This window comes from Teleopsis dalmanni, chromosome 1 (assembly GCF_002237135.1).
Source record: "Teleopsis dalmanni isolate 2A chromosome 1, ASM223713v2, whole genome shotgun sequence".
Classification (NCBI taxonomy): Eukaryota; Metazoa; Arthropoda; class Insecta; order Diptera; family Diopsidae; genus Teleopsis; species Teleopsis dalmanni.
Genome location: NC_051846.1, coordinates 119,920,149 through 119,945,772, shown reverse-complemented (window position 1 = coordinate 119,945,772; position 25,624 = coordinate 119,920,149). Strand labels below are relative to the sequence as shown.

At 37.4% G+C, this 25,624-nt stretch overlaps 6 protein-coding genes across 6 annotated transcripts; 3 read left to right on the top strand and 3 right to left on the bottom strand.

The window, feature by feature from the left end:
- The first annotated feature begins 2,698 nt into the window (after window positions 1-2,698).
- On the top strand, window positions 2,699-8,454 carry LOC119665772. The gene is made up of 4 exons (XM_038075018.1): window positions 2,699-2,768; window positions 2,859-4,121; window positions 4,197-7,522; window positions 8,395-8,454. Exons 1-4 carry the CDS (start codon window positions 2,699-2,701, stop codon window positions 8,452-8,454), a joined length of 4,719 nt encoding a protein of 1,572 aa, XP_037930946.1.
- A 195-nt stretch (window positions 8,455-8,649) lies between these two features.
- Window positions 8,650-9,678, bottom strand: LOC119665771. The gene is made up of 2 exons (XM_038075017.1): window positions 9,462-9,678; window positions 8,650-9,224 (listed from the first exon to the last, which is right to left on the bottom strand). The coding sequence occupies exons 1-2, from the start codon at window positions 9,676-9,678 to the stop codon at window positions 8,650-8,652; spliced, it is 792 nt and encodes a 263-aa protein (XP_037930945.1).
- A 459-nt stretch (window positions 9,679-10,137) lies between these two features.
- On the bottom strand, window positions 10,138-11,283 carry LOC119665770. The gene has a single exon (XM_038075016.1). It carries the CDS (start codon window positions 11,281-11,283, stop codon window positions 10,138-10,140), a length of 1,146 nt encoding a protein of 381 aa, XP_037930944.1.
- A 2,085-nt stretch (window positions 11,284-13,368) lies between these two features.
- Window positions 13,369-13,725, bottom strand: LOC119665769. Its single transcript, XM_038075014.1, has one exon. It carries the CDS (start codon window positions 13,723-13,725, stop codon window positions 13,369-13,371), a length of 357 nt encoding a protein of 118 aa, XP_037930942.1.
- Window positions 13,726-18,948: 5,223 nt separating this feature from the next.
- LOC119665768 lies at window positions 18,949-22,200 on the top strand. Its single transcript, XM_038075013.1, has 5 exons — window positions 18,949-19,603; window positions 19,802-21,267; window positions 21,378-21,531; window positions 21,589-22,058; window positions 22,102-22,200. Exons 1-5 carry the CDS (start codon window positions 18,949-18,951, stop codon window positions 22,198-22,200), a joined length of 2,844 nt encoding a protein of 947 aa, XP_037930941.1.
- Window positions 22,201-22,328: 128 nt separating this feature from the next.
- Window positions 22,329-24,132, top strand: LOC119665767. The gene is made up of 2 exons (XM_038075012.1): window positions 22,329-22,631; window positions 22,702-24,132. Exons 1-2 carry the CDS (start codon window positions 22,329-22,331, stop codon window positions 24,130-24,132), a joined length of 1,734 nt encoding a protein of 577 aa, XP_037930940.1.
- The last annotated feature ends 1,492 nt before the right edge of the window (window positions 24,133-25,624 follow it).

Genomic DNA, 25,624 nt, shown 5'->3' with positions numbered 1-25,624 from the left:
TTCGTCAATGACCAATAGCCATAGGAGTGATAAGCATACTGTTCAATATGTAGAGGTGAAGCTTTAATGTAGACTTCCCTGATGTATTGATCTAGAATCTTCTCCATTGCTTTAAGCAGGAAAGAAGTAAGGCTAATGGGCCGAAAAGCTTTTGGCGTGTGGTCCGCCTTTTTGCCTGCTTTCGGTATGAAAGTTACCCTAGCCTTCATCCAATGTTTAGGTATTGTACGCTACTTAGTGCTAACCCAGATCCTTAATCTGTGTTAGCTTGGTAGCCAATTTTTGTGTGTAAAGTAGTTTGAGCACTTGTAACTCTAACTACTTGTATTTTCTATGTTGATTAGTTTGAGCACTTGAAACCCAAACTAATCGATGCGAGAAAGTAAGAAAGTTATAATTGATTTCGTTTCTTTTTCTTTTCCTTCTGAACTTTATTAAAATTATTTCTTATATTTATACAAAAATTATTTTATAAAAAAGCTATTAAATTATGCATTAATTAACAATAAATATTAATGCATAATTCACAAATAAATAAATTTGCCTACGCTTTGGTGACATAATTATAGGCCAACATATTACACACTTTCTTCAGTGCATTGACCAACAAGAAAAGCTGATAATGCAAAATTGTACTTTTCGTTGGTCAATGACTGGTCGCAGTGTTGGCCCAAATAATATGTAAACACATTGTTAGAGCGGTTAAAGTCAAATTGTTAATATTGTAGGATTCTGTAGAATTATTAATTGATGTGTTATATGATTTATATATTATAATTTATTATATTTTAATCTATTGTAAATCATATTGTATAATTAAATTATTATAATTAATATATTATATAATTCATATATATATATAATATTTTATATGGTTAATATATGGTTAATTAATTTATCTAACTAACCCTGTATAAGATGTAATCAAACCAACGGTTCTAAGTCTTGTTTTATTGCCTTTTGTTTTTTGCGCTCGAGATGAGCAAATTTTATTGTTATATTTTTTGGCTGCAAGTAAACTCCGTTGGTTTGATTCTGTCTCTTGTTTTTCGATCGCGAACGTGTCAACACACGGGTACACATAAAAAAGTGATTAAACAATCAATAACCGAAATTGTATAAATTCAATTGTATAAATTAAATGAAATCAAAACTCAATTATAAAAACGTTTATAATTTACATTGTGTTAAAGAAATTGAAATAAAGATCATAAAACCCAATTATAAAAACGCTTATAATTTACATTGGCGACCGTGACAGGACTTTTTGCAAATTTAATAGTGCTATTCTGTGTACTGTCGTACGTATATTATTGTGCAATTGGTGGTTCTCGGTTTAGGTACGCTAACCTCAAAACAGAACCTCGTGTCCGCATCAAGATCGCGCTCGACAGTTAAATTCACAACAACAAGATATCTTTACTTGTTGATTGTACATACTTTCGCTTTTATTGTTTTTGGTTAATTTGTAACCATTAAAGTGCGCGTGTGAATATTTCTTCTAACCAGTTATATAGCTAACGCGTGCTAACTATCATAATATATCATACATCTATATATATACTACCTATGTACTATCGTACGTATATACTCTTGTGCAATTGGTGGTTCTCGGTTTAGGTCCGCTAACCTCAAATCAGAACCTCGTGTCCGCATCAAGGTCGTGCTCGACATTTAAAATAACAACAACAAGATACCTTTACTTGTTGATTGTATATACTTTCGCTTTTATTGTTTTTGGTTAATTTGTAACCATTAATGTGCGCGTGTGAATACTTTTTCTAACCAGCTATATAGCTAACGTGTGCTAACCATTATAATATATCGTACATCTATATATATATTACATATGTACTATCGTACGTATATACTCTTGTGCAATTGGTGGTTCTCGGTTTAGGTTCGCTAACCTCAAAATAGAATCTCGTGTCCGCATCAAGGTCGTGCTCGACAGTTAAAATAACAACAACAAGATACCTTTACTTGTTGATTGTACATACTTTCGCTTTTATTGTTTTTGGTTAATTTGTAACCATAATGTGCTCGTGTGAGTATTGCTCCTAAACGGTTATATATCTAAAGTGTGCTAACTTTAATAATATCGTACATCTGTACATATATACTATATACTATCGTACGTGTGTACTATTGTGCATTCTATGGTTCTCGGCTTAGGTTCTGCTAAGCGCCAAATAGAACCTCGTGTCCGCATCAAGGTCACGCTGAACAATTACAACAACAACAACAAGTTAACTTACTTGTTGATTACTGGTTAATATTTGCTTCCAATCAGTAAGTGGGCGGATTCGTCAACGTCGCGTCTGACAACAACCACCGTAAGAGCAGTTCAATTTCGGAAAGTTCGCTGCTGCTATTGTGACTTTTCGACTTCGTCCCTTGCTGTTCTCAAGTATCTACAATTGTTTCAATGGCAACGGCAGAGCCAACCACTACGGCAGAACTGTCAGAACTAAAACAACAGCGAGCCTCGACGAAAGCGAGCATTTCAAGGATCAAGACGTTCGTCAAAGGAAAGAGTAATTCGCTCTCACAACCAGAACTGAAATGTCGACTAGGTATTTTAGAATCATATTTTAAACAAATCTTAGCTTTTCAGACGTTGATCGAGAAATTAGATGCAACTGACTCAGCTAGAGATGAATTAGAAGACCTATACGTTTCCACCAAAATATTAATCATGTCTCAACTGCAGGAAGAGGCCCACAATGCATCAGTGCTAGACGTAACAGCAATGATGCCCACCTCAAGTAAAAAATTACCACTGTTAAAATTAAATACATTCAGTGGTAAGTACTCGGATTATAACAATTTTATTAATTCGTTTCTCCAAATCATAGATCGCGAAATATACCTCACAAATATTGAAAAATTTAATCACTTACTGAACTGCCTTACTGGTCAAGCTCTAGAGACAGTACAGGCATTTCCTATTTCGAATGAAAACTATCCAAAGGCTCTGGATAGGCTTAAATCGCGCTATGACAATAATAGCCTAATCTTCGCCGAAAATATCGCGACACTATTTGATCTACCAGCAGTATCGGGTCAGTCAAGCCAACAACTTCGTAGTCTGGTAAACAATGCATCCGCTTTGTATGGTTCACTCTGTTCGCTAGGTACAGAGAAACAAATATGTGAGGCTCTACTTATCTCGCTAATCATGCAAAAAACGGACGCAATTACACGTAGGAAATGGAATGAATCGCGTAACTTCGACACATTACCTAGTTGGGAAGATTGCTCAAAATTATTGGATAGGCATTGCCAGTTTCTCGAATCACTCGACAGTGAAAACGGCAATCAGTCATCATCACAACGTAAACCTAATAATCTTAACTCCAAGAGTAACAGACGCTCAAAACAATACGCATTTGTTGCATCTACATCCAGCAATTCTTGCTCATTTTGTTCTAGCAATGAACACCTAATACAGAATTGTCATCGTTTTAAGGCACTGGAGGTGGTTCAAAGGTTTGAAAAGGTGAAGAGCCTAAAACTCTGCATAAACTGCTTATCGCCACGCCATCATGTGGTTAATTGCACATCAACGTTTAAATGTAAGGTTTGCGCAAAGCCACATCACACTCTCTTGCATCATTCGCAATTGCCAACGAATATTAAGAGCGCGGGATCATCACGACGCACAGAACACGCTGCTATGCCCAACGACAACGTTGCCAGCCATTCCCATCTTAATATGTCATCGGCCGAGCAAATAATTCTAGCCACTGCATTGGTTTTAGTGAAGGATTCATCGGGAAGTTATCAAGTGGGTAGAGCCTTACTTGATTCATGCTCTCAGGTCAACTTCATAACGGAGGAGTTTTCAAAGAAGCTTAGTTTAGCAAAACATAAACATCGGTTGCATGTTTCCAGTATTGGTAGTTCGTTGACCAACACAAAGTATCAGACGCTCACATCAATCAAATCTCGTCATTCAAATCTTGAACTTGCTTTAAACTTTGGTATTACGAATCACATCGCATATCAACCAAGTTCTGAAATCGATATATCGTCGTGGAAGGTTCCACCAAATACACCTCTCGCCGATGAGCAATTCTTTAAATCCAAGCGCGTTGATCTCTTGCTTGGAGCTGAAAGTTTCTTTGATATTTTGTCTGTCGGTCAAATCAAACTAGGTGAAAATCTTCCAGTACTTCAAAAAACACTATTAGGATGGATTGTATCTGGCAAGTACAAGGGTCAGCCATTTGCATCACCATCAGCAAAATGCCTATTATCAGTTGAAGATACAGTCTCCGATCAATTAGAAATGATGTGGAAGATAGAGGAAGTGCAACCGGCTTCAAAGTCATGGTCACCAGCACATGTTGCGTGTGAGTCATTATATCGTGAAACGGTCCACCAAAATGCGATGGGAAGAATTGTCGTTCGGTTACCATTCAAAGATTCGCCAGATTGTCTTGGTTTGACACACAATATCGCCTTACGCCGTTTTTGTTCTGTAGAACGGCGATTGTCATCTAATCGTGCACTGAAGCAAGACTATCAAGAATTCATGAAACAATATCGAGAGCTCGGACACATGACGCGTGTTGAGACTCCGAAAACCAACGAACCACATTATTATATCCCTCATCACTGTGTTTTAAAACCGTCGAGCACTTCGACCAAGCTGAGGGTGGTTTTTGATGCGTCATGTCCAACAACTTCGCAACGTTCATTAAATGATATTCTACTGGTCGGCCCGACAATTCAGCCGGAGTTATATTTGTTGCTACTTCAATTTCGTTTGCACCGATATGCCTTGACGGCTGACATTGTTAAGATGTACCGACAGATACTGATAGATGAACCAGATCGAAAATTCCAATATATTTTTTGGCGAGATACGGAGTCCGATCCTGTTAGTACTTACGAGTTGAATACAGTCACTTATGGTACTGCATCAGCACCTTTCCTAGCAACCAGGAGTTTGCAGTATTTGGCGGACAAATTTGAAACACAATACCCAATAGGCGCTGCACTCATTAAATCATCGTTTTTTGTCGACGACTTCTTAGGTGGAGCAGATTCCATTGATCAACTCACCAATATCAGACATCAGTTAACGGCCATTCTACAGAAGGGTTGCTTCGATCTTGACAAATGGCATTCAAACCATCATGACTTCATCAGCGATACTACAACAAAGAGTTTGAATCTTGATACAGATACCGTCACCAGCGCTCTAGGCATCAAGTGGCACCAAATGCAAGATGTTTTCCTATTTTCGTTCAATGCACAACCAGGTCATATTGTAACAAAACGCACCATCTTATCCCTTGCGTCTTCATTATTCGACCCGCTTGGATTACTAGCACCGATCATACTCGTAGCCAAAATTATGATGCAAGAATTGTGGCTTTTGCGTGTGGACTGGGACGAGTCAGTCCCTCAAAATCTTCACTCAGCTTGGAAAACATTTATTCAAGATCTTACAACGCTTTCATCGGTTAAGGTGCCGAGATACTGCCTATCCATAAACTATCAACAGGTTGATGTACACGGTTTCTGTGACGCTTCAATACGCGCATATGGTTGCTGTATATTTCTCCGATCACAAAACACATCAGGTAAGGTGACGGTCAGGCTATTCACTGCAAAATCCCGTGTGGCACCTATAAAGCGGAAGTCGCTACCTAAACTAGAACTCTGTGGTGCCTTACTTCTTGCCAAACTGTATCAGAAGGTCCAACCAATATTTGCGCAATTTAAGGGTGAAACGTTTTTTTGGACTGATTCACAGATTGTATTACATTGGTTGAAGCAGCACTCATCAACCCTGTCTGCATTCGTTGGCAATCGAGTAGCGGAAATTCAAGATATTACCGCAAATGGGCAATGGAGACACGTTCCTACCCAATCCAACCCGGCAGATGTTGTGTCGCGCGGCTGTAACATCCGCCAATTATCAGAGTCTTGTTGGTTTACGGGGCCGGAATTTTTGTTACTCGCTGATAAATACTGGCCGCATTTGAAATGTCACAACCTGGATATGGAAGAAGTCAATAAAGAGACGCGGAAGGTTGTATTCATTAACACAAATGAAGACAACTACGTATTACAGGTATTGTCAAGATATAGTTCATACACTAAGATGCTACGAGTAATAGCGCAGGTACAGCGATTTTATCATGTAACCAAGAATAAATTGAAGAACGGAGAATGTACCCTTCAACCTATTCAGCTACAAAAGGCATTGCACTGTATTATTTGGGTCATCCAACAGCAATTCTTCGAAATTGATATACAACGCCTACAACGAGGGAACCCAGCCGAAGGTACATTAAAGCATCTAAATCCCTTCCTGGACAATGTATTCGGTTATCAATTACTAAAGGTGGGAGGTCGCCTCGAGCTGAATGACATCTCAGTAGGCCAACGTCACCCTATTTTGTTGCCGAAGGGCTGTTATTTTGTGGAACTTTATGTTCGGCATGTACACTTGTGCAACTATCATGCAGGCGCAAAGGCACTAATTGCCCTTACTCGACTAAACTTCTGGATAATTAATATTCGAGAAATTGCACGCCGAGTCGTGCACTCGTGTATTCACTGCGTGCGTTATAAACCCAAACTACTTAATCAAATGATGGGTAATCTCCCAATCGAACGCCTCACTCCAAGTCGTCCTTTCGCGCGTACTGCGGTAGATTTTTGCGGTCCGATATTAACGTATCTCCGAATTCGGGGACGGGTTCCATATAAGACCTATATAGCCGTGTTCGTTTGTTTGTCTACAAAGGCAGCTCATCTAGAAGCCGTGTCAGACTTATCTACGGAGGCATTTATTGCAGCACTGAAAAGGTTAATCGGTAGACGAGGGTTACCATCAGACATCTATTGCGATAACGCCACAAACTTCGTTGGGGCTAACAACAAACTAGCAGAGTTAAAAAGGATGTTTTTCGAGAAGTCTAATCAAGTGATGCTGCACACCTTTTGCAGCAACCAATTCATAAATTTCAATTTTATACCGCCCCGAGCACCTCACTTTGGAGGTCTATGGGAAGCGGCTGTAAAAAGTGCGAAAGGCCATCTGTATCGAACACTATCAAATACTCGATTCACCTTTGAGGAGCTTGGAACAGCACTGATTGAAATCGAAGCCATCTTAAATTCGCGACCAATCACACCTCATTCTTGTAACCCGAGCGATTACGAAGCGCTAATGCCGGCACATTTTCTTATCGGTGGGCCGCTCAAAACTTTATCTGAACCAAGTCCTCAGTATGAAGCTGCTTCATTAATTGATAAATGGTCTCGTATAACCGCAGTCAAACATCACTTCTGGCGCAGATGGTCTAGAGACTATCTGAATGAGCTGCAGATACGCACCAAATGGACAGAAGAACAATCTAACATCACCGAGGGGGCTCTGGTTCTAATCCATGAAGACAATATGCCTCCACTACGCTGGTTGATGGGCCGAATCGTGCATTGCATCAGGGGTCCAGATAATTTGGTTCGTGTTGTTGATGTGCAAACCCCAAAAGGAGTAATACGCCGTCCAATCCACAAACTCGCACTATTACCAATTGAAAATCCTTTCAAGGGGGGCGGGATGTTAGAGCGGTTAAAGTCAAATTGTTAATATTGTAGGATTCTGTAGAATTATTAATTGATGTGTTATATGATTTATATATTATAATTTATTATATTTTAATCTATTGTAAATCATATTGTATAATTAAATTATTATAATTAATATATTATATAATTCATATATATATATAATATTTTATATGGTTAATATATGGTTAATTAATTTATCTAACTAACCCTGTATAAGATGTAATCAAACCAACGGTTCTAAGTCTTGTTTTATTGCCTTTTGTTTTTTGCGCTCGAGATGAGCAAATTTTATTGTTATATTTTTTGGCTGCAAGTAAACTCCGTTGGTTTGATTCTGTCTCTTGTTTTTCGATCGCGAACGTGTCAACACACGGGTACACATAAAAAAGTGATTAAACAATCAATAACCGAAATTGTATAAATTCAATTGTATAAATTAAATGAAATCAAAACCCAATTATAAAAACGTTTATAAATTACATTGTGTTAAAGAAATTGAAATAAAGATCATAAAACCCAATTATAAAAACGCTTATAATTTACACACATATAACCAAATAACAAAAAAAAACAAAAATATTAAATAATATTAATTAAATGCAAACATAAATATTCTCCCCGCCGTTGAGTGCCAACTCAACTTGTCCTAGGTTGTGGTCACAGTGAAGTCCAAATTTTGTTAACGTAATTCTGCATTCTGCATATCATTTTCTCGTGTTGAAATTTCGCTTATTGTGTGTTTCTGACATATGTTATGTTTAGTTTTCCAAGTAATGATTATTATTATTGTTATAGAAATTAACAACGCCAAATAACTTATCGTATGATGATGAATACTGTTTAATCGCACTCTAGAGTGAAGATACGTCAAGTTTTCCTTAGTTAGCTGGTTTTGTAATTCTGTGAGTTCCTTGAGTTGTGTTTCTACATCATTTGGTGTTGTATTGAAGATTTTCTGCATCTCATTAATGTGTACAACTGTTGATAAATTTCCAAATCGTGGAAATGACGTGGATACAGTGCTGGACATAAAATAGTGGTCATGTATGGTTATTTCTGCGTTTTTAATGATGCACGTAGGTCCAAATGTAAGCATTGGTTGTAAGTGTTGGTTGCCAAGTACTCCACTTCAGTTTTGATAATTATCATGGTTTTGTTTATTACAACCGGTATCGGTGTTGTCTTGAACAATTCAAATTGCTGCTTGTCTAGCAGTGGTAGTTGTATTAAAAATAATACATGCTGATTTTTAATTGTTGACTTCACTTTCATTAGCTTGTAAAAATCGGTCAAATTGTCTTCTGTGAACGGTAATGTACGCGATGATGGTAAGTGGCCTTTGATTCTGTTAATCTCCTTTGTTAATTGATCAGGAGTTAATAGCAGTGGACTGATTTTCCCATGATGTGTATCTGTAAGCACATTAATTATCTCCGACTGGATGTGTTGAAGATTGGATACCATTAATGTGAGTTCTGCAGATAATGAAAGTAGTAATTGAGTGACATGTATCTGTTCTGTTGCAGTTCCAATTCTATTCTGAAACTCATCAACCTGCTTTTGCAAATGATTCATTCGGGACTGCATGGTAACTTCATCTCGTTTGATTATATTTATTGTGGAATCTATAATAGATGTTTGATTATGAATTAACTGCATTGCATAATCATCTCTACTGTTAAGTTGATTTATTGTGTCAGACATGCTCTCAGCGTAGTCTGAATCAAGCACTCCGAATAAGGTGTGTGCAATATTTCCTACTATGTTAATTGCAGCTCGCTTGTTCCGGCTTTTATATAATAATGTTTGGTCTTGCAACAACTAATCTCTTACATGTTTAAAATGAGTATAGAGAGAAGTACATGCTGTATGTGTTTGCAATTCTGAACATAAACGTTTGATGGTTTTAGTCCCGTTGTTCAAGGAGTCCATTTCGGTCCAATATGGATGAAGATCATAGTAAACAATCATTTTCCATTCTGCCGTTGCTACTTTCATCAAGCCAATGGATTCAATGTATATTCCTAAATTATTGTCGAAACGTGTTACATTCACTGAATTCCCTGATACCAATGGCATCTGCGCCTTCGTGTGGTGTTTTCGAATTCGCTTTTGTAAAACTTTTTGAAAGTTGTTCATCAGAAACAGGAGATTGTTCATCGGATGGAAACAGAGGCGCTAGTCTTGTCAAAGGACGTCTTAGAGTTCCTGAAGCCATTTTAACATCAACCACGCGAACAAGACCGTCATCTCCCTTATATACCTTTGAAATACGTCCAAGCGGCCATTTTAATGTAGGAACATCATCTTTCTTGATGATTACAAGGGTACCTTCTTTTATATTTGGATTGGCTGCTTTCCATCTGTGTCGACATTGTAGTTCAGTGAGGTACTCGGTTTTCCAACGTTCCTAAAAGTCCAATTTGAGGCGAGAAACTAATTTCCACCTTGTCACCAAATTTATATTTCCTGATTGGACATTTGCATCACAGTCTCTAGTTCCTCATATGTTAGTGAAGTCGTCTTAGTACTTCGTATCTATAAGTGTTTTGCTGATTTGACTGCTGCTTCCCACAGTCCACCAAAGTGTGGTGCACGAGGAGGTATAAATTTAAATGTTATTCCTCTTTCATTACATTCGTTAATTATCTTCTCTTGCGCCTTGCTTATTTGAATTGAGTCTGCAAGTTCAAGTAATTGATTGCGTGCTCCCACGAAATTTGTGGCATTATCACAAAACAAATTTTTGCAGTGTCCTCTTCGAGCAATAAAACGTTTCAGCGATCCGATGAATGCATTTGTGGTTAAATCGCTAACTACTTCGAGGTGAACTGTCTTAGTTGTAAAACAACAGTACACAGCAATGTATGCCTTGTGTGGTTTCTTGCCTCGGATTCTGTAATGTATCCAAAAAGGTTCGCAAAAGTCCACTCCAGTGGTGAGGAATGGTCGCCCAGGTTGTACTCTTGTCGCTGGCAAATTACCCATCAGTTGTTCATAAAATCGTGGTCTTACTTTAGTACAACGTACACAATGTTGTACTATTGACCTTGCCATCAATTTGCCCTTAATTGGCCAGTATCGTTGACGCATGTTAGCTAGGAGAGACTGCGGACCACAGTGCATGTATTTCTTATGGACTTGTTCCATTATTAATTTGACAATGGGGTCGTTATAAGGCAACAACATAGGATGTTTGACGTCATACGATAATGAGGCTGCATCCAAACGTCCACCAACTCTTATGATGCACGTATTATCAATAAAAGGTGCCAGTGCTGCCAATGCACTGGACTTATTTATTCTTCCATTAGATTTCATAATTTTGATTTCATTTTTAAATTCTGCATATTGAATACTTTTGATGATGACCTGATGTGCTGCATCTAGATCATCTGGAGTCAAAAAATTGCTTGAATAATCATTTTGTTTTCTTCTGGTTCTTTTTACGAATCTTAATATATACGATAATATCCGTTGAAGTCTTCCAAATGAGTTGTTGTGTCGTATTGAGTATATGAACTTTTCAGGATTTGCTGTGCCTTCAACAACAGACAATGTAGATACCTGAGTTTCCTTCTTCCGTTCAGAATCAATGAGGATTTCGGATTTTAACGCTGATGACGGTTTTGAAGGCCACAGTTCTTCCCGACCATGCAAGAACATAGGTCCATAAAACCACATATTTGATGACTGTAGTTTATGGGGTGCAAGGCCTCTTGATAAAATGTCAGCTGGATTGTGTTCCGAACTGACGTGGCGCCACTGACTTGTGGCTGTTAATTGATGAATGCTGCTTACTCTGTTTGCAACGAAAGTGTGAAATTTTGATGATGGAGAGTTGATCCATGATATCACTATTTGTGAATCACACCAAAAGAACGTCTGGTAATTTCTTATTTGTAGATCGTTCTTTATTCTTGTTGCTAGTTCTGCACCAACCACAGCTGCACAAAGTTCGAGACGAGGTGACGTCAACCTTTTCAAAGGTGCAACCCGAGATTTGGCGCACAATTATCGTACAATAATTTGACCATTCTGAAGCATTGGTCGCAAATACGCCGCAGCGCCATTTGCCTTTTCTGATGCATCTGTAAAGATGTGTAATTGAATGTTGGCAGGAACTTCGCCCTTGAAAATATGACGAGATATCTGCAGACAATTTACTTTTGTCAAATTGTTCAGGAACTCTAACCACTGTTTATGTAATTCAGTCGGCAGTTTTTCATCCCAATCCATCTTTAAATTCCATAATTCTTGAATAAAGATCTTTGCCATCACCACAACTGGTGACAAAAGTTCTAGTGGATCAAATAGCCTTGCTATATCTGAGGTTGCACTGCGCTTCGTCGTGCTGCAAACAGGTTCTAATTTAACCTTCACGCATAAACTATCAGATTTTGGACACCAGGATAATCCAAGAGTTTTTGTTGTATCGTTATTATTTTCTAAATCTAAATTGACTTCTAAGTCATCGTGTGGAATTCCTTGTAGTAGACTTGGATGATTTGCGCACCATTTTCGCAATTTAAAACCGCTTGCTGTCAGTATTTTGTTTAATTGACTCTGAGTTTCTAACAATGTTCTCAGACTATCTGCCCCGTGTAAACAGTCATCTACATAGAAGTTTTGTTTGAGAGCAGATGCACCTAATGGATAATTTTGCATATTGTCATCAGCCAAAACTTGCAAACATTTGGTTGCTAGATACGGTGCTGATCTAGTACCATATGTTACTGTGTTGAGTTCAAAGTATTTTATAGGTTGACTTGGTTCATTTCTCCAAACGATAAGCTGACATTGTCTGTCTTCTGGATGTACAAGTATTTGTCGGTACATCTTTTCAATGTCTGTTGTAAACACATAACGAGGAAGATGGAATCGTAATAAAATAGATAGTAATTCACTTTGAACAGTTGGTCCGGTGTGTAGTAAATCGTTGAGAGATTGCCCTGATGTTGTTTTGGATGATGCATCAAATGATGGATGATGCTCTGTTATTGACAAGACCTTTGAGTGAGTATCAACTTCTTCAACCTTCCAAAGTTGTTCTATTGCATTTTCTAAACTATCTTCTTATGCTATTCTACATGTTGCAATCATTGTGTTAGCATTTTGGATTTTTCCAGATACGATCCATCCGAGCACAGTGTTCTGTAGAATTGGTAGTTCCCTTGAAAGTTGTATTTGACCAGGACTTAGGAGTTGATGATAAAATTCTGCTCCAAGCAACATATCAATTTTGTCAGACTTATAGAATGTAGGATCTGCTAATTGGATGTTATTGGGCAGATTCCAATTTGAAATTTGTAAGTGTTGCGATGGTTGATTGGATACAATTTTTGGCAACACAAATGCTTCAAGTATTGTTTTGTAATCGGTCACTTTTGATTGCACAGAAACTGTTGTACGACTTTTAGAACTCAATTTACCTATCCCTATGCCTTCGATGCAAATCGAACTGGAGCTTACTTGCAGACCCAATCTGGATGCCAGTCGTTCAGTCACAATATTTATTTGTGAACCTGAATCCAATACTGCTCTGCACTCGACTGTTCTTCCATTAGAGTTGGAGGCTAAAAGTTTTGCTGTTTCCAAGAGAACGCAACTGGTATGACCATGTTTGATGGATGACATTAGAGTTGTTTGTGCAAGTGGCCTTGAAGTGTTTTCAACTAACTTATGATTTGATGGTTGAACTGGGTGTCTATTTTGATGCAACAGTATATTATGTCTTCTTTGGCATATAGTACAACCACTGCTGGAGCATTATAATGCCATATGACCAGGTTTCATGCAGTTTGTGCATAATTTATGACGTTTTAGTAAATCATATTTCTGTTGTATGGATTTACGTTTAAAAGTTTCACATGAAAATAATTGATGACTGCTATTGCAAGTAATACATTTTGATACTGAGTCTGTAGCTGCAAGTGCTACTGCTGGATGTCGTGGTTTGTGACTTTGTTTGTGGTTTCCATTCGTCATTGATTCGAATACCTGAAATCTTCCTTCTAGGAACCGCAATAATTCTTTTAATGAAATTATTCTTCGGCTGTCTTCTAACGATTGCTCGAATGCTGTATGTGAAGCTTTGTCTAGCTTTCTAATAATTACGTGAACCATTATGGCGTCTCAAGATTTAACATCAATACCTTGAGCTGCTAATCCATAATAACATTCTTTTGTAACATCATGTATGCCCTTAAGACTGCTTGCTGATTCAATTGTTATATTTGGTTGTGATAACAATTTATTTAGTAATGCTGTCACCAAGAGTCGTTTGTTGTCATACCGATTTGACAGAATATCCCAAGCTATATTATAATTTTGCTCGGAAATTGGCAGATGCCGTATGAGGGCTTTCGGCTCACCTGCCAAGTTTGTAGATAAATGGAACATTTTGTGGGCTGCGCTTATTGATTGATCATGGATCAATTGTTGAAACAAATCTCTAAATTCAATCCATTTCAAATAGTCTCCATCAAATGTTGGTAAAACTATTTTTGGAAGTCTGATTTGTTGAGTTGCTGTAGGCCCCTCTGACGTCAATCCTTCAGTTGGTTGACTGTGTTGTTTTCAATATATTAACGCTTTTTGGGCATCTTTATACGTTGAATAGTATTGATCCCAAGTATATCCGGCGATGTCTTCTGCGTCGGCTGATAGCCATATTTCATCATTGTTATTCCTCAGATCCTTCTGATATTTTTCTATCAGAGAATATTTCAGATCATAATAACTAGGATGATGTTTTATGGTAATTTCCTCATAAATTTCATCTATGCTTGCGCGTAATGCATGCATTAATGAGGATTGCTTTTTGATGTTTCGCATGAGCGATGTAGCTTTGTTTGACCCTCTTGGGCTTACTACTGGCTTCCCGTCCTGTGGTTTCAGGAGTAGCCTTGATTTCTCCAACTTGAATCGTTCATCATATTTGATTACTAGATTGGAGATTTTTTCAAAGTAACCTGTACTGAAATATTCGTGTTCGAGTTCAGGATGTGGCAATGCTTTGATTTCAACATCATTTATTTCAAAATCATTCCATAGGAAATTTAGCTTCTTGAGTCGTTCTTCATAATATGTGGTATCCTGCTTGCGGGTACTAGAATCCTTTTTGAAATTGGTTATCAGTCGCTCAATCTCTGTACCGAGCTCTGACTGCTTCTTTAATAACGCATCCACAGCGATGTTTGAATTTTCGGTCCGAAAATTCCAATAAATACTTCAAATGGTTAATGAGTAGACCTTTTGGTAGACAGTTGACTCCTTTGAAGTGTTCTTCGTCAGGATAATGAAATGAAAATTGATATTATATCAATAATCACTTCGGGGTCACCAAAAAATGTACGCTACTTGGTGCTAACCCAGATCCTTAATCTGTGTTAGCTTGGTAGCCAATTTTTGTGTGTAAAGTAGTTTGAGCACTTATAACTCAAACTACTTGTATTTTCTATGTTGATTAGTTTGAGCACTTGAAACCCAAAGTAATCGATACGAGAAAGTAAGAAAGTTATAATTGATTTCGTTTCTTTTTCTTTTCCTTCTGAACTTTATTAAAATTATTTCTTATATTTATACAAAAATTATTTTATAAAAAAGCTATTAAATTATGCATTAATTAACAATAAATATTAATGCATAATTCACAAATAAATAAATTTGCCTACGCTTTGGTGACATAATTATAGGCCAACATATTACACACTTTCTTCAGTGCATTGACCAACAAGAAAAGCTGATAATGCAAAATTGTACTTTTCGTTGGTCAATGACTGGTCGCAGTGTTGGCCCAAATAATATGTAAACACATGTAACCAAATAACAAAAAAAAACAAAAATATTAAATAATATTAATTAAATGCAAACATAAACAGGTATTATGCCTAATTCTAGACATATCCTAAATAGGTTTGTTAATATCGGTGCTAATATATCAACGCCTTTCTGAAGAAGACACGGTTGTATATTATCGATACCAGGTGACTTAAACGGGCTGAAAGTGGAAATGACCCATTTAGTTTTATTGACTGTAAAGATTTTACGGGCCAGTGAAAGATCTCTTCGTGTAACCAATAAGAAACGAGTATCCTCGATGGTTTCCGTAGTCTCAGTATACATGGCGCAGGCTGGAAAATGAGTGTCCAGCAAAAGCTTTCCCGTTTCTTCCAGACTTACGGTAAAGCTTCCGTCAACCTTCTTTAATGTAGAGAGGCTATTTGAGTGGTCTTTATTTAGATATTACTGGAGTCTCGCAGCCACAGGAAGTGTTTCAGTCTCCTCGCAGTGCCTCTTCTATGATTCCCTCTTTAATTTCCTCAATTCCTTATTGTAAGCCGTTAAGGCACACTTGTAAGATGCCCAGTCCCCATTGGACTTGGCGCTATTAAGGAGCTGGCGGGCTTTTTTGCGTAAAATATCAAGTTCCCTATTCCACCATGGGACGTTCCTAGAACGTTTCTTTTTGATAAATTCGCAGCCATTTTCAAAAGCCCCTGTCATAATATTTTCTAGTTTGTTAACCTCAAGATTTAGTTCCTGACAATTAGTAATCCTATTCCCAAGGCAACTAATGTTTTGTTCTAAATAGAAGTTATATAGAGACCAGTTGGTCTTCCTAACATTTCTTATTTCGAAAGTGTCTTCAACTTCCAATTCCAAATCAAAGCGTATATATCTGTGATCTGATAAGGAGTTCTCCTCCAACACCCTCCAATTTAAAATGTTATTAGATATAAATGCGCTTGCTAAAGTGAGATCTAATACCTCTTCCCTTATCGCATTTACAAAAGTAGGTTCGTTACCTTTATTAACTACCATTAAATTGTTAGTTGTGATATAATCAAAAAGTGACTCACCTCGTGTACTTTTTGTCTGTGCTTCCCCATACGGTGTGCGTTGGCGTCGTAGCACATTACCCACTGTAGATTTCGGATACGGCAGTATTCTATAAGCTGCTAGAGCTCGAGAGACACCGCTTCCTCTGCGTCGCCACGGAAGTACAGAGATGCAGAAACAATTATTCTCGTCCCCCTAGTACTAGGCTCTTCTGTCTGTACCACCACCAGATCACGCTGTATGAGCTCTGTAATTGGAAGAGATTTAATGGTTTTGTTAATCATTATCGCCGTTCTAGGACGATCAACATTATTATCATAGATTAACTTACACGTTTTTGTCTGTAGACCGTTTATGCGCCCCTTTGTGGCCCATGGTTCTTGGATGGCCACAAAATCCAGACAGTGTTGTTCCACCAGGGCACTGAGCCTATATGAAGCTGTTATACCCCGGTGGAGGTTAATTTGGAGGCAATGAAGTTACCTCCCAGAGTTTTGCGGATATGGCGGAGTCCGGGACATTATATCCCAGACTGGCCCTTGCAGACCTTGGCGCCCTTCGTACCGCGCAGCAATTCCGCGGCCTCCGGGTCTTTTCGGCTTCTGGTTGCTTGACTGAGCACAAGCCGCAGATGTTGTTGATCGCTCATCCACTTCCTTTGCTCTGTTTCCTTTATGTCTTCGTCTCAGCACGGCACTGCTAAGTCCATAGAAGACTTTATTGCCCAGCTTTCCGACCATTTCGGACGACATAGGATCCCGACACGCATGCCCGAATTTTGGCACTCAATTTGTCCCAGAATACGGTCACTTTGCCAGGAAGCTGAGCCTGCGAAGTAGCCAACATAGATTTCAGACTTTGGCACTTCTGCCTCGTCCACTACCTTCAGTTGGGCTTCTTCCCACGGCTTCAAAGCTGGGATTGTCTCTTTAGACCAAGTTACAGTGGTCTGGGGCTTCAACCCAGGAGCTCGACAAGTTTCGTACATCTTGTCGAGGATGCATTTCTGCACCTTGCCAATGTCCTCATTGGACCAAATGCCCTCTGGGAAGTTGTGCGGTAGTATACCGATCTTCTTAGAGCGAACAGTCTCTGCTAGGGTAGGCTTTGAACAATGGTCTTCGGAAGAAGTACTCTGTTTAGCCTGCCCCACAGATACCGTTGCCACCTCTCTACTGGGACCAGGTTTGCCCCCGTGTGAGGTCTCTACTTCCTTCATCCTACTGAAAATCGGCAAAGCAGTTGCAGGCACTGTTGATTTGTTATCAACTTTCTTGCCCTGTAATGCAATCCGCTTTGTCGGTTTTGAGCTCGATGTTGGTGTAGAGCTGTCCGATCGGGATCTTTTTGCTGTTGCCTGCCCTTCGTTAGTCGCAGTGGCCGGCTTTATTGCCAAGGACCTTGCTGTTTCCAACGGGATGCACTTGGCAAGTAAAGCCTTCAACCTTTTGCGTTCAGCGCCGGATAGCTTCACCCTCGTTTGAGTCTTTTTAGTTGGACCAGGCTCCAGAAGATCTCTCTCCTGTTCCGAGGAAATAGACATTCCAGCCGACTCCTGGCTAAGTAGAATGTCCATTTCCTCCGGCTTGTCGGGTAGAGGACCAGGTGCCCTCTCCAACAAGTTGTTCACTGTCGATGGTACCAGGTGCCCTCTCGGTCAGTGATAAGTTTTGGCTGTGTAAAGCCATATTTTGCACATTTAAAGGTGTGCAGTCCATAGAATTGAAAATGTTGTTTAGAATAAGTTTTAATAAACCGTGCAGGTTGGTCACCCATGAGCGCCCCCATGGGATGGACAAATTGAAACCGTAGGTTTGCCAGACCTGATACGGAGTTCGCTATTAAGCTTGACTCTACCCTGTCAAGTAAGTTCACCAGCATAGCTGTTCCACTGTGAGTTTAGGGGATTTGTTTGGGGCAATAGGTTTGTTCATACTCCAGTCTATCAAGACCTAGCCTTGGGAGCCTAGAATATGTACAGACCCTGCCCTAGGGAGTTTTCCTTCTCCCCCTGTAAAAAATATCTCTTAATATCATAAATATCACTTATCTCTTATAAATATCACTTAATATTTTTAATCTCTTTTTTTTTTTGTTAACTTTATACTTATAATTGAATTATTCTTTTTTGTTAAAAGTAGTAATAAATGCACACTCGCAGCATACAGTTGTATTGTATTTTATTTCATGTAAAAACTATATTTTCTACATGGTGCCGAAACCCGGGAAGACAACTGTCGATATTCTAATATAATAGTGCAAGTAAAAAGCGATTTAATTAAAAAGCGAATTAAAAAAAAAGAAATTTTTATCAAAATTATAAACGAAGAATATCTAACGGGCGAGTGTAAAAGAAACTTAAATACTTAAATTTTATCGTAAAATTTAGAAGCGAATTAAAAAAGAAATTTCTATCAAAATTATAAACGAAGAATATCTAACGGGCGAGTGTAAAAGAAACTTAAATACTTAAATTTTATCGTAAAATAAAATTCATCATAAAATATGAGCGACCCACTATATAGGACATCGTGCCGCACACAACTTACAAAGTTGTGTAATCAGATCAATAATTATTTGAACGAGCCTGATAACATTACTGAAGAAGGTCTGGCTATTAACCTGAAGCGGCTTCAGAACGCCCACGAAAAGTTGAAAAAGGCTGATGAAATGGTTCAGGATGACAAAGATTTTGACATAGTAATTGATTATGATGACAAAGCAATAGCAGTTATTGCGAAACTTGAATACAACATACAGCGGCTGAAGATTTCCAGCAACGAACCATTTCACTCAGACCTTAAGGAAAGTATAATTCAGGGCTTTGAAAATTCCAATAACAGTAATGGAGTCAGACTTAAACCTATAGAATTGAAAAAATTTAACGGAGCATTTGAAAGTTGGTTGCCCTTTTGGGAGCAATTTAAAGTAGCTGTACATGATAATAAAAAGCTAGATGCAGCAACAAAATTTAATTATTTAAATGAAGCGTTAGTCGGTGAAGCAGCGGCGAAAATAGCGGGATTCATTCCAACAGAAGCATGTTACAAAGACGCTTTAAATTTGTTGTTGGAAGAATATGGAGACAGAGAAAAGATAATCGAAAAGTACATCCAAATTCAACCTGTACATTCATCATCAAATATAAAAGGTTTACGAAGTTTGTATAATGAAACAAAATCATCAATTAGAACACTCACGGCTCTCGGCGTTCCTTCTTCTCAATATACTATCATGGTATACTCTTTAATATTAAAAGCAATTCCTCCGAATATAAGAGTAGAATTTCATAAAGAGAAAAAAAGAGGTGAAAGCATAACAAAAATAATATATGATGATCAGCTGATAACGTTATTAGAACATATCAGAATTGAAGTAGAAGCATTAGAAAAAGCAACAATGTCAACTCACTGCAATGCAGATAAAAGGGAAAATGACAAAACAAAGACAGCACGAGGCACAGCCGTTGGTTTATATTCTTCTGAACAAATTTACAGAAATTGCATTTTTTGTAAACGCGCAAATCATAATACAAGTGATTGCAAACACAAAACAATTGGAATTAATCAAAAGAAAAATATATTAAAAGGTCAAGGTAGGTGCTTCAGATGTGGTAAGGCAAATCATACTTCTACATTTTGTAAAAATCAGTGGATAAAATGTTCCATTTGCAGTGGTCGCCATATGAGTGCCATTTGTGAGAATAAAACGTTTAAATTAAACAGCGTAGACAATTTGGTTGAACGCCAATCGGTAACAACTACAACGGAAAAACCAGCATTGCCTGAAACGAGCACATCAAATTCATCAGCAGCTCTGAACACAATGTCAAATGTTGGAAAAAATGAAGTTTATTTACAAACCGCTAAAGCGATAGTTTCAAGTGATGAATCTAAATGTTTAACAAGAGTGATTATGGACAATGGAAGTCAAGGAACATATGTTACCGAATATTTGGCAAAGCAGCTACAATTACCGGTTGTAGGTATTGATAACACACGAATTATTTCGTTTGGCCAAAGTAGCCACAATAGAAAAGTTAAGCAAATAAAACGTGTAATATTAAAAGTGCAAAGCCAATATTCCGATGAAATTAAAGAAATTTATGCTTCAGTTGTGCAAAATATATGTGCTGATGTTATACCAGTTCCTGGTGACATATATGATAAAATTAAAAACATGGCTGAAAATGTAGTCACAAATGTAAAACAAATGACTGGTATTAATTTATTAATTGGCCAAGACAATTATTGGCAATTCAACTCTGATAATTGTGAATATATTACTGAGAATTTGGTTGCAGTTGAAACATTTTTCGGTTGGACAATTCAAGGCTGTTCAGATAATCAAACTCAAACGAAATATGTATTGAATGTTATCGAAGATTCAAACGATTTTGACGTTTCTAAATTTTGGGATTTAGAATCCGTTGGGATTAAATCATACCCCGAATGTACAAAACCTCTTAAAAAAGCAAATTTAGCGAAAATTAATGGACGTTATACTGTAAGCCTACCATGGAAATATGATAAGGATGTCTACCTTCATAATAATAAAAATAATGCTCTAAATCGACTCAAAACTCTTAGTTCTAAATTATTTAAAGATCATAATAAACTAATCGAATACGACACTGGAATACACGAGCTAATTAAGTCTGGAATAGCAGAGGAAGTACCAGATGGCCATAGTAATGAGAGAACATATTACATGCCGCATCGTCCAGTGTACAGAGAAGATAAAATTACAACAAAAATGCGCATTGTGTTCGACGCCTCTTCAAGTAACCCAGGAATGGATCCCTCAATGATATGCTTGATTCAGGTGAGAACTTATTGGCAGATTTAAGTTCGATATTGCTAAGATTTCGTTGTCACAAAATTGCAATGAGTGCAGATATAGAAAAAGCATTTTTACAAATTTCATTAAATCAGAATGATAGAGATAGTCATCGTTTCCTCTGGTATAAAAATTTAAGAGATGATAACAAATCAGCGGAAATTGCAACTTATCGAATGGCAAGGGTAACTTTTGGTGTAACATCTAGTCCTTTCTTGTTAGCGTCGACAATGCAGCAACATCTGCAAGGCAATGTTGAGCAATATGGTTTAATATGTGACAAACTAAAAAACTAATTTTACGTAGACGACTTAATAATTAGTATATCAACTGTTCAAGAAGCTGAATATTTATACCTCATAGCAACGAAAATAATGAAAATAGGTGGTTTTAATTTGCGGAAATGGACCTCCAACAGCGAAGACTTACGACGAAAATTTGAAGAAAATAATAAAGAGCAGCATCCGATACAAAAGGTGCTTGGCGTTTTATGGAACATTTATGAAGATAATTTATTTATAAATTTAGATCACTGTATAGAGATTTCTCGGAATTTAAGACCCACTAAACGCAATGTATTAAAGATTATGGCTGGAGTTTATGATCCCTTAGGATTTTTAGGTCCGTTTACTGTAAAAATCAAAACACTTTTGCAGAGGATATGGAAAGAAAATTTAGACTGGGACTCTACCTTACCTGAAAGCTTAGCGGATGATTTTAATAAATGGTGTGATGATTTACATAATTTAAAATATTTTACTATTAGTCGATGCCTGGTAAGATCCAATTTGTCAACAATTCAACTACATGTATTTGCAGATGCGAGCCCGATTGCATACGGAGCTGTTGCATACCTACGAGAAATTTTGTCTAGTGGCGAATTATTTACAAGCCTTATATGTTCTAAAAACAGAGTAAGTCCTATTAAAAATAAAAATAAAAGCGAACTCACTTTACCAAAGTTAGAGCTAACAGCCGCGCTTATTGCAGCCAGATTAGCAAATTTTTTAAAGCTTGAGTTAAACATAAATTTTTCTTCTATTAACATGTGGACAGATTCAAGTATAGCTCTGCAATGGATAACTGGAGACGGTAAACACGTAAAACAAAATATCAGCTCAAAAGTAAGCGAAATTAACAAACTAACAAATGTATATGACTGGCGTCATTGTGATGGCAAATGTAATCCAGCAGATCTGTTAACGCGTGGTATAAAAGCCAAACAATTGATGCAGTCAGAATTATGGAAATGGGGTCCATCATGGCTTATCATGGAAAGCAACGAATGGAATATAAGCAAAATTGAGGATAGCGCAACTCTTATCACAAAAGTACTTCAAGAAGAGAATGTTTGCAATATATCTAAGGAAACTATATTTGATATACAAAAGTTTAGTAATTTACGGAAAATGTTAAGAGTTACATAAAGGAATTCAGCAATCTATCAACACTGAATTGGAGAAGATTGATGATTTGACTCTAGAGGAATTAAATAAAGCGGAAGTTTATTGGATTGGTTGTGCACAAAGTGAGTATTTTTTGTCAGAAATAATATCGTTGAAGAAAGGACAAAAAATTGGAGCGGAATCAAAAATTTTACAATTGAATCCCGTTTTAATAGATGGGTTACTGCGACTTTCTTGTCGTTTACCAACGACTGAGTATGAAAATCTAAGCAATCCAATTATATTACCAAAGGAGTCATATTTATCTAAGTTGATTGTTTTGGAAGCGCACCAAAAGTTTATGCACAGTGGAATTAATGCTACCTTAGCTAAGATTCGAAAGCGATTTTGGGTTGTTAAAGGCCGGCAACTTATTAAAAGCGTTGTACAGCGGTGTATAATTTGCAAAAGGCTGCATGGGAAAAATGCATCTGAAAACTGGACGGATTTACCTATCGAACGGGTCACTGTATCCAAACCATTTGAAACCACTGGCATAGACTTTGCTGGTCCATTATATATAACTTCTACTGACAACAAAAATGATTTTAAAAAAGCGTATATAATGTTGTTTACCTGTGCAGCAACTAGAGGAATCCATTTGGAGCTGGCAGCAGATTTAACTGTTGAAAGCTGTATAAACGCACTAAGAAAATTTATTGCAAGGCGTGGCACCCCCTCTATTATTATATCAGACAATGCGAAAATTTTTAAAAGAAGTTGTATGGAAGTGCAAAAGCTTGAACAACTAATGGAGAAAACCAGAATCAACCAATTTGCTGTAGCCAATGGTATTAAGTGGAAGTTTATTCCAAAACGTGCAGCGTGGTGGGGTGGATTTTGGGAGCGGCTTGTACGAACTGTAAAAAACTGTTTAAAGGCAGCAATTGGGAAAGCAAGGCTGACTTTTTACGAAATGGATACTTTACTAACAGAAGTAGAAAGTGTAGTAAATCAAAGACCACTCACCTATATTACTACTGACTGTAACGATTTGGCGCCGTTAACACCTGCACATTTTTTGGGAGAATGTGGTGTGTTAAACAAAGAAAATTTCTTGTCTGACGGCAGCACTATAGCAAAAATGTGGCAATCCCGAACTTATATTTTAAAGCGTTACTTAAAACGATGGCAGGACGAATATTTAACTCAATTACGCTCAATTCATCTTAATAAATCTAAACCAACAAAATCTATAAATATTGGAGATGTAGTATTGGTCAAAGATGAACATCAATCAAGACTTCTTTGGCGAATGGCAGTGGTGGTAGCTACTTACATTGGACGAGATGGGCGTGCCAGAGCGTGCGATGTCAGACTCAAAGACCAGAAAATTATGAGAAGACCTATTCAACTACTATATCCGCTTGAATTAATATGCGATTCGCCGGGTCCCAGGATGTAAAAAATATCTCTTAATATCATAAGTATCACTTATCTCTTATCACAAATTAATATTTTTAATCTCTTTTTTTTTGTTAACTTTATACTTATAATTGAATTATTCTTTTTTGTTAAAAGTAGTAATAAATGCACACTCGCAGCATACAGTTGTATTGTATTTTATTTCATGTGAAAACTATATTTTCTACACCCCCGCCCGACTATCGGCGACCCACAAACAGCAGAGACATGACCGTACTGAAGGCGAGTCATTGGTCTGATAGATAGCCGCACTTTCCTATATGACTGACCAATTAGCAAGTGTCCATTAAAGTCCACTAGCTAGCCTCAACGACTGATCAGGAATCGTAGATACCTACTTTCAACCTGTGCGTTGGCGGCAGTTCTTAGTTTGTATGCTGAATCATGTCACATGAAAAATCATCATGTCATGACTTCCATATGACATGCTTCAGTCCACAATAAGCCCCTACACCACGACAAGGTGACTACCTAGCAAGGGAATATGAATATTACTTTTGTTTATTTATTATAACCTTCTTCTTAATTTACAACTTAAAATTTAGCAAACATGAACACACGTTCTAGCGAATGTCAAATTAAAACAAAAGATATAGCGGCTAAAAGAAGAGAGGGCAATGTGCGCACAGCTAAAATGAAGCACGGCGAAGTCAAAACAGCTGTAAACAAAATAATAAACATTAGAACAAGAATTCACACGCACACAATGACATCAAAATGCAAACCAGCCGTAAAACAAACAGTTGCGCTACACTACAGTTTGGTCCGATGGGTATATAAGAAGACGCATTTGCTTAAAGGAGGCAGAGCCTCTCGAAGACACCGAAAACACACCAAGGACTTGGACAATCGTACATAAGCGTGAACACGTCTATATCCTTCCCCTGTATCAAATATAAGCGTGAACACGTTCATATCTTGTTACTAAATCATAATATAAAGCGTGAACACGTTTTATTCCTCCTACCACCACCGTACATAAGCGTGAACACGTTTATATCCCAGATGCTAAACCATATATAGACGTGAACACGTCCATAGATAACAACGTCTATAACAAATAAGCAATTTTCCGCAACAGGTATCAAAGACAATACACCAGCTACATCGAATAATAGTATAATAGTATAATACGAATAATAGTATTTATATATTACTATACTGTAACCGTATCGTAATTTTCATTATAATTTCAGCAAATAAAATAAATATCAATTTTCATACAAATATTAACAAATAAACTTTGTTAGTTTTAAGAGAACATCACAATAAACAAATATTAAAATTGAACACTGTCTCCTTATTTAAAAATTTATTGTAACGAGCCAGGACCAACCCCTGAGTATTACCCCGGCGAAAGGAGCGACGAAAAGTGTCGCTACAGCTTGAAATAAAAACAAAAACTAGTGTTGTGGAAGGTACATTTTTATTTCACAAAAAGCAATTGTTAATTGTGTAATTGAATAAATAGA

Bases quoted from the DNA above. Each gene is read 5' to 3' on its own strand.
- LOC119665772 (XM_038075018.1), top strand. From the start codon at position 2,699: ATGTCTCAACTGCAGGAAGAGGCCCACAATGCATCAGTGCTAGACGTA. The intron at 2,769-2,858 runs GTAAAAAATTAC...TCCAAATCATAG, and splicing joins AGCAATGATGCCCACCTCAA to ATCGCGAAATATACCTCACA. The intron at 4,122-4,196 runs GTTTCTTTGATA...AAACACTATTAG, and splicing joins TCTCTTGCTTGGAGCTGAAA to GATGGATTGTATCTGGCAAG.
- LOC119665771 (XM_038075017.1), bottom strand. From the start codon at position 9,678: ATGCCATTGGTATCAGGGAATTCAGTGAATGTAACACGTTTCGACAAT. The intron at 9,225-9,461 runs GTACTTCTCTCT...CATCTATTATAG, and splicing joins ATTGCAAACACATACAGCAT to ATTCCACAATAAATATAATC.
- LOC119665770 (XM_038075016.1), bottom strand. From the start codon at position 11,283: ATGTGGTTTTATGGACCTATGTTCTTGCATGGTCGGGAAGAACTGTGG.
- LOC119665769 (XM_038075014.1), bottom strand. From the start codon at position 13,725: ATGGTTCACGTAATTATTAGAAAGCTAGACAAAGCTTCACATACAGCA.
- LOC119665768 (XM_038075013.1), top strand. From the start codon at position 18,949: ATGAGCGACCCACTATATAGGACATCGTGCCGCACACAACTTACAAAG. The intron at 21,268-21,377 runs GTGAGAACTTAT...TCATTAAATCAG, and splicing joins CAATGATATGCTTGATTCAG to AATGATAGAGATAGTCATCG. The intron at 21,532-21,588 runs GCAATGTTGAGC...AATTTTACGTAG, and splicing joins AATGCAGCAACATCTGCAAG to ACGACTTAATAATTAGTATA.
- LOC119665767 (XM_038075012.1), top strand. From the start codon at position 22,329: ATGTGGACAGATTCAAGTATAGCTCTGCAATGGATAACTGGAGACGGT. The intron at 22,632-22,701 runs GTTTGCAATATA...AAATGTTAAGAG, and splicing joins AAGTACTTCAAGAAGAGAAT to TTACATAAAGGAATTCAGCA.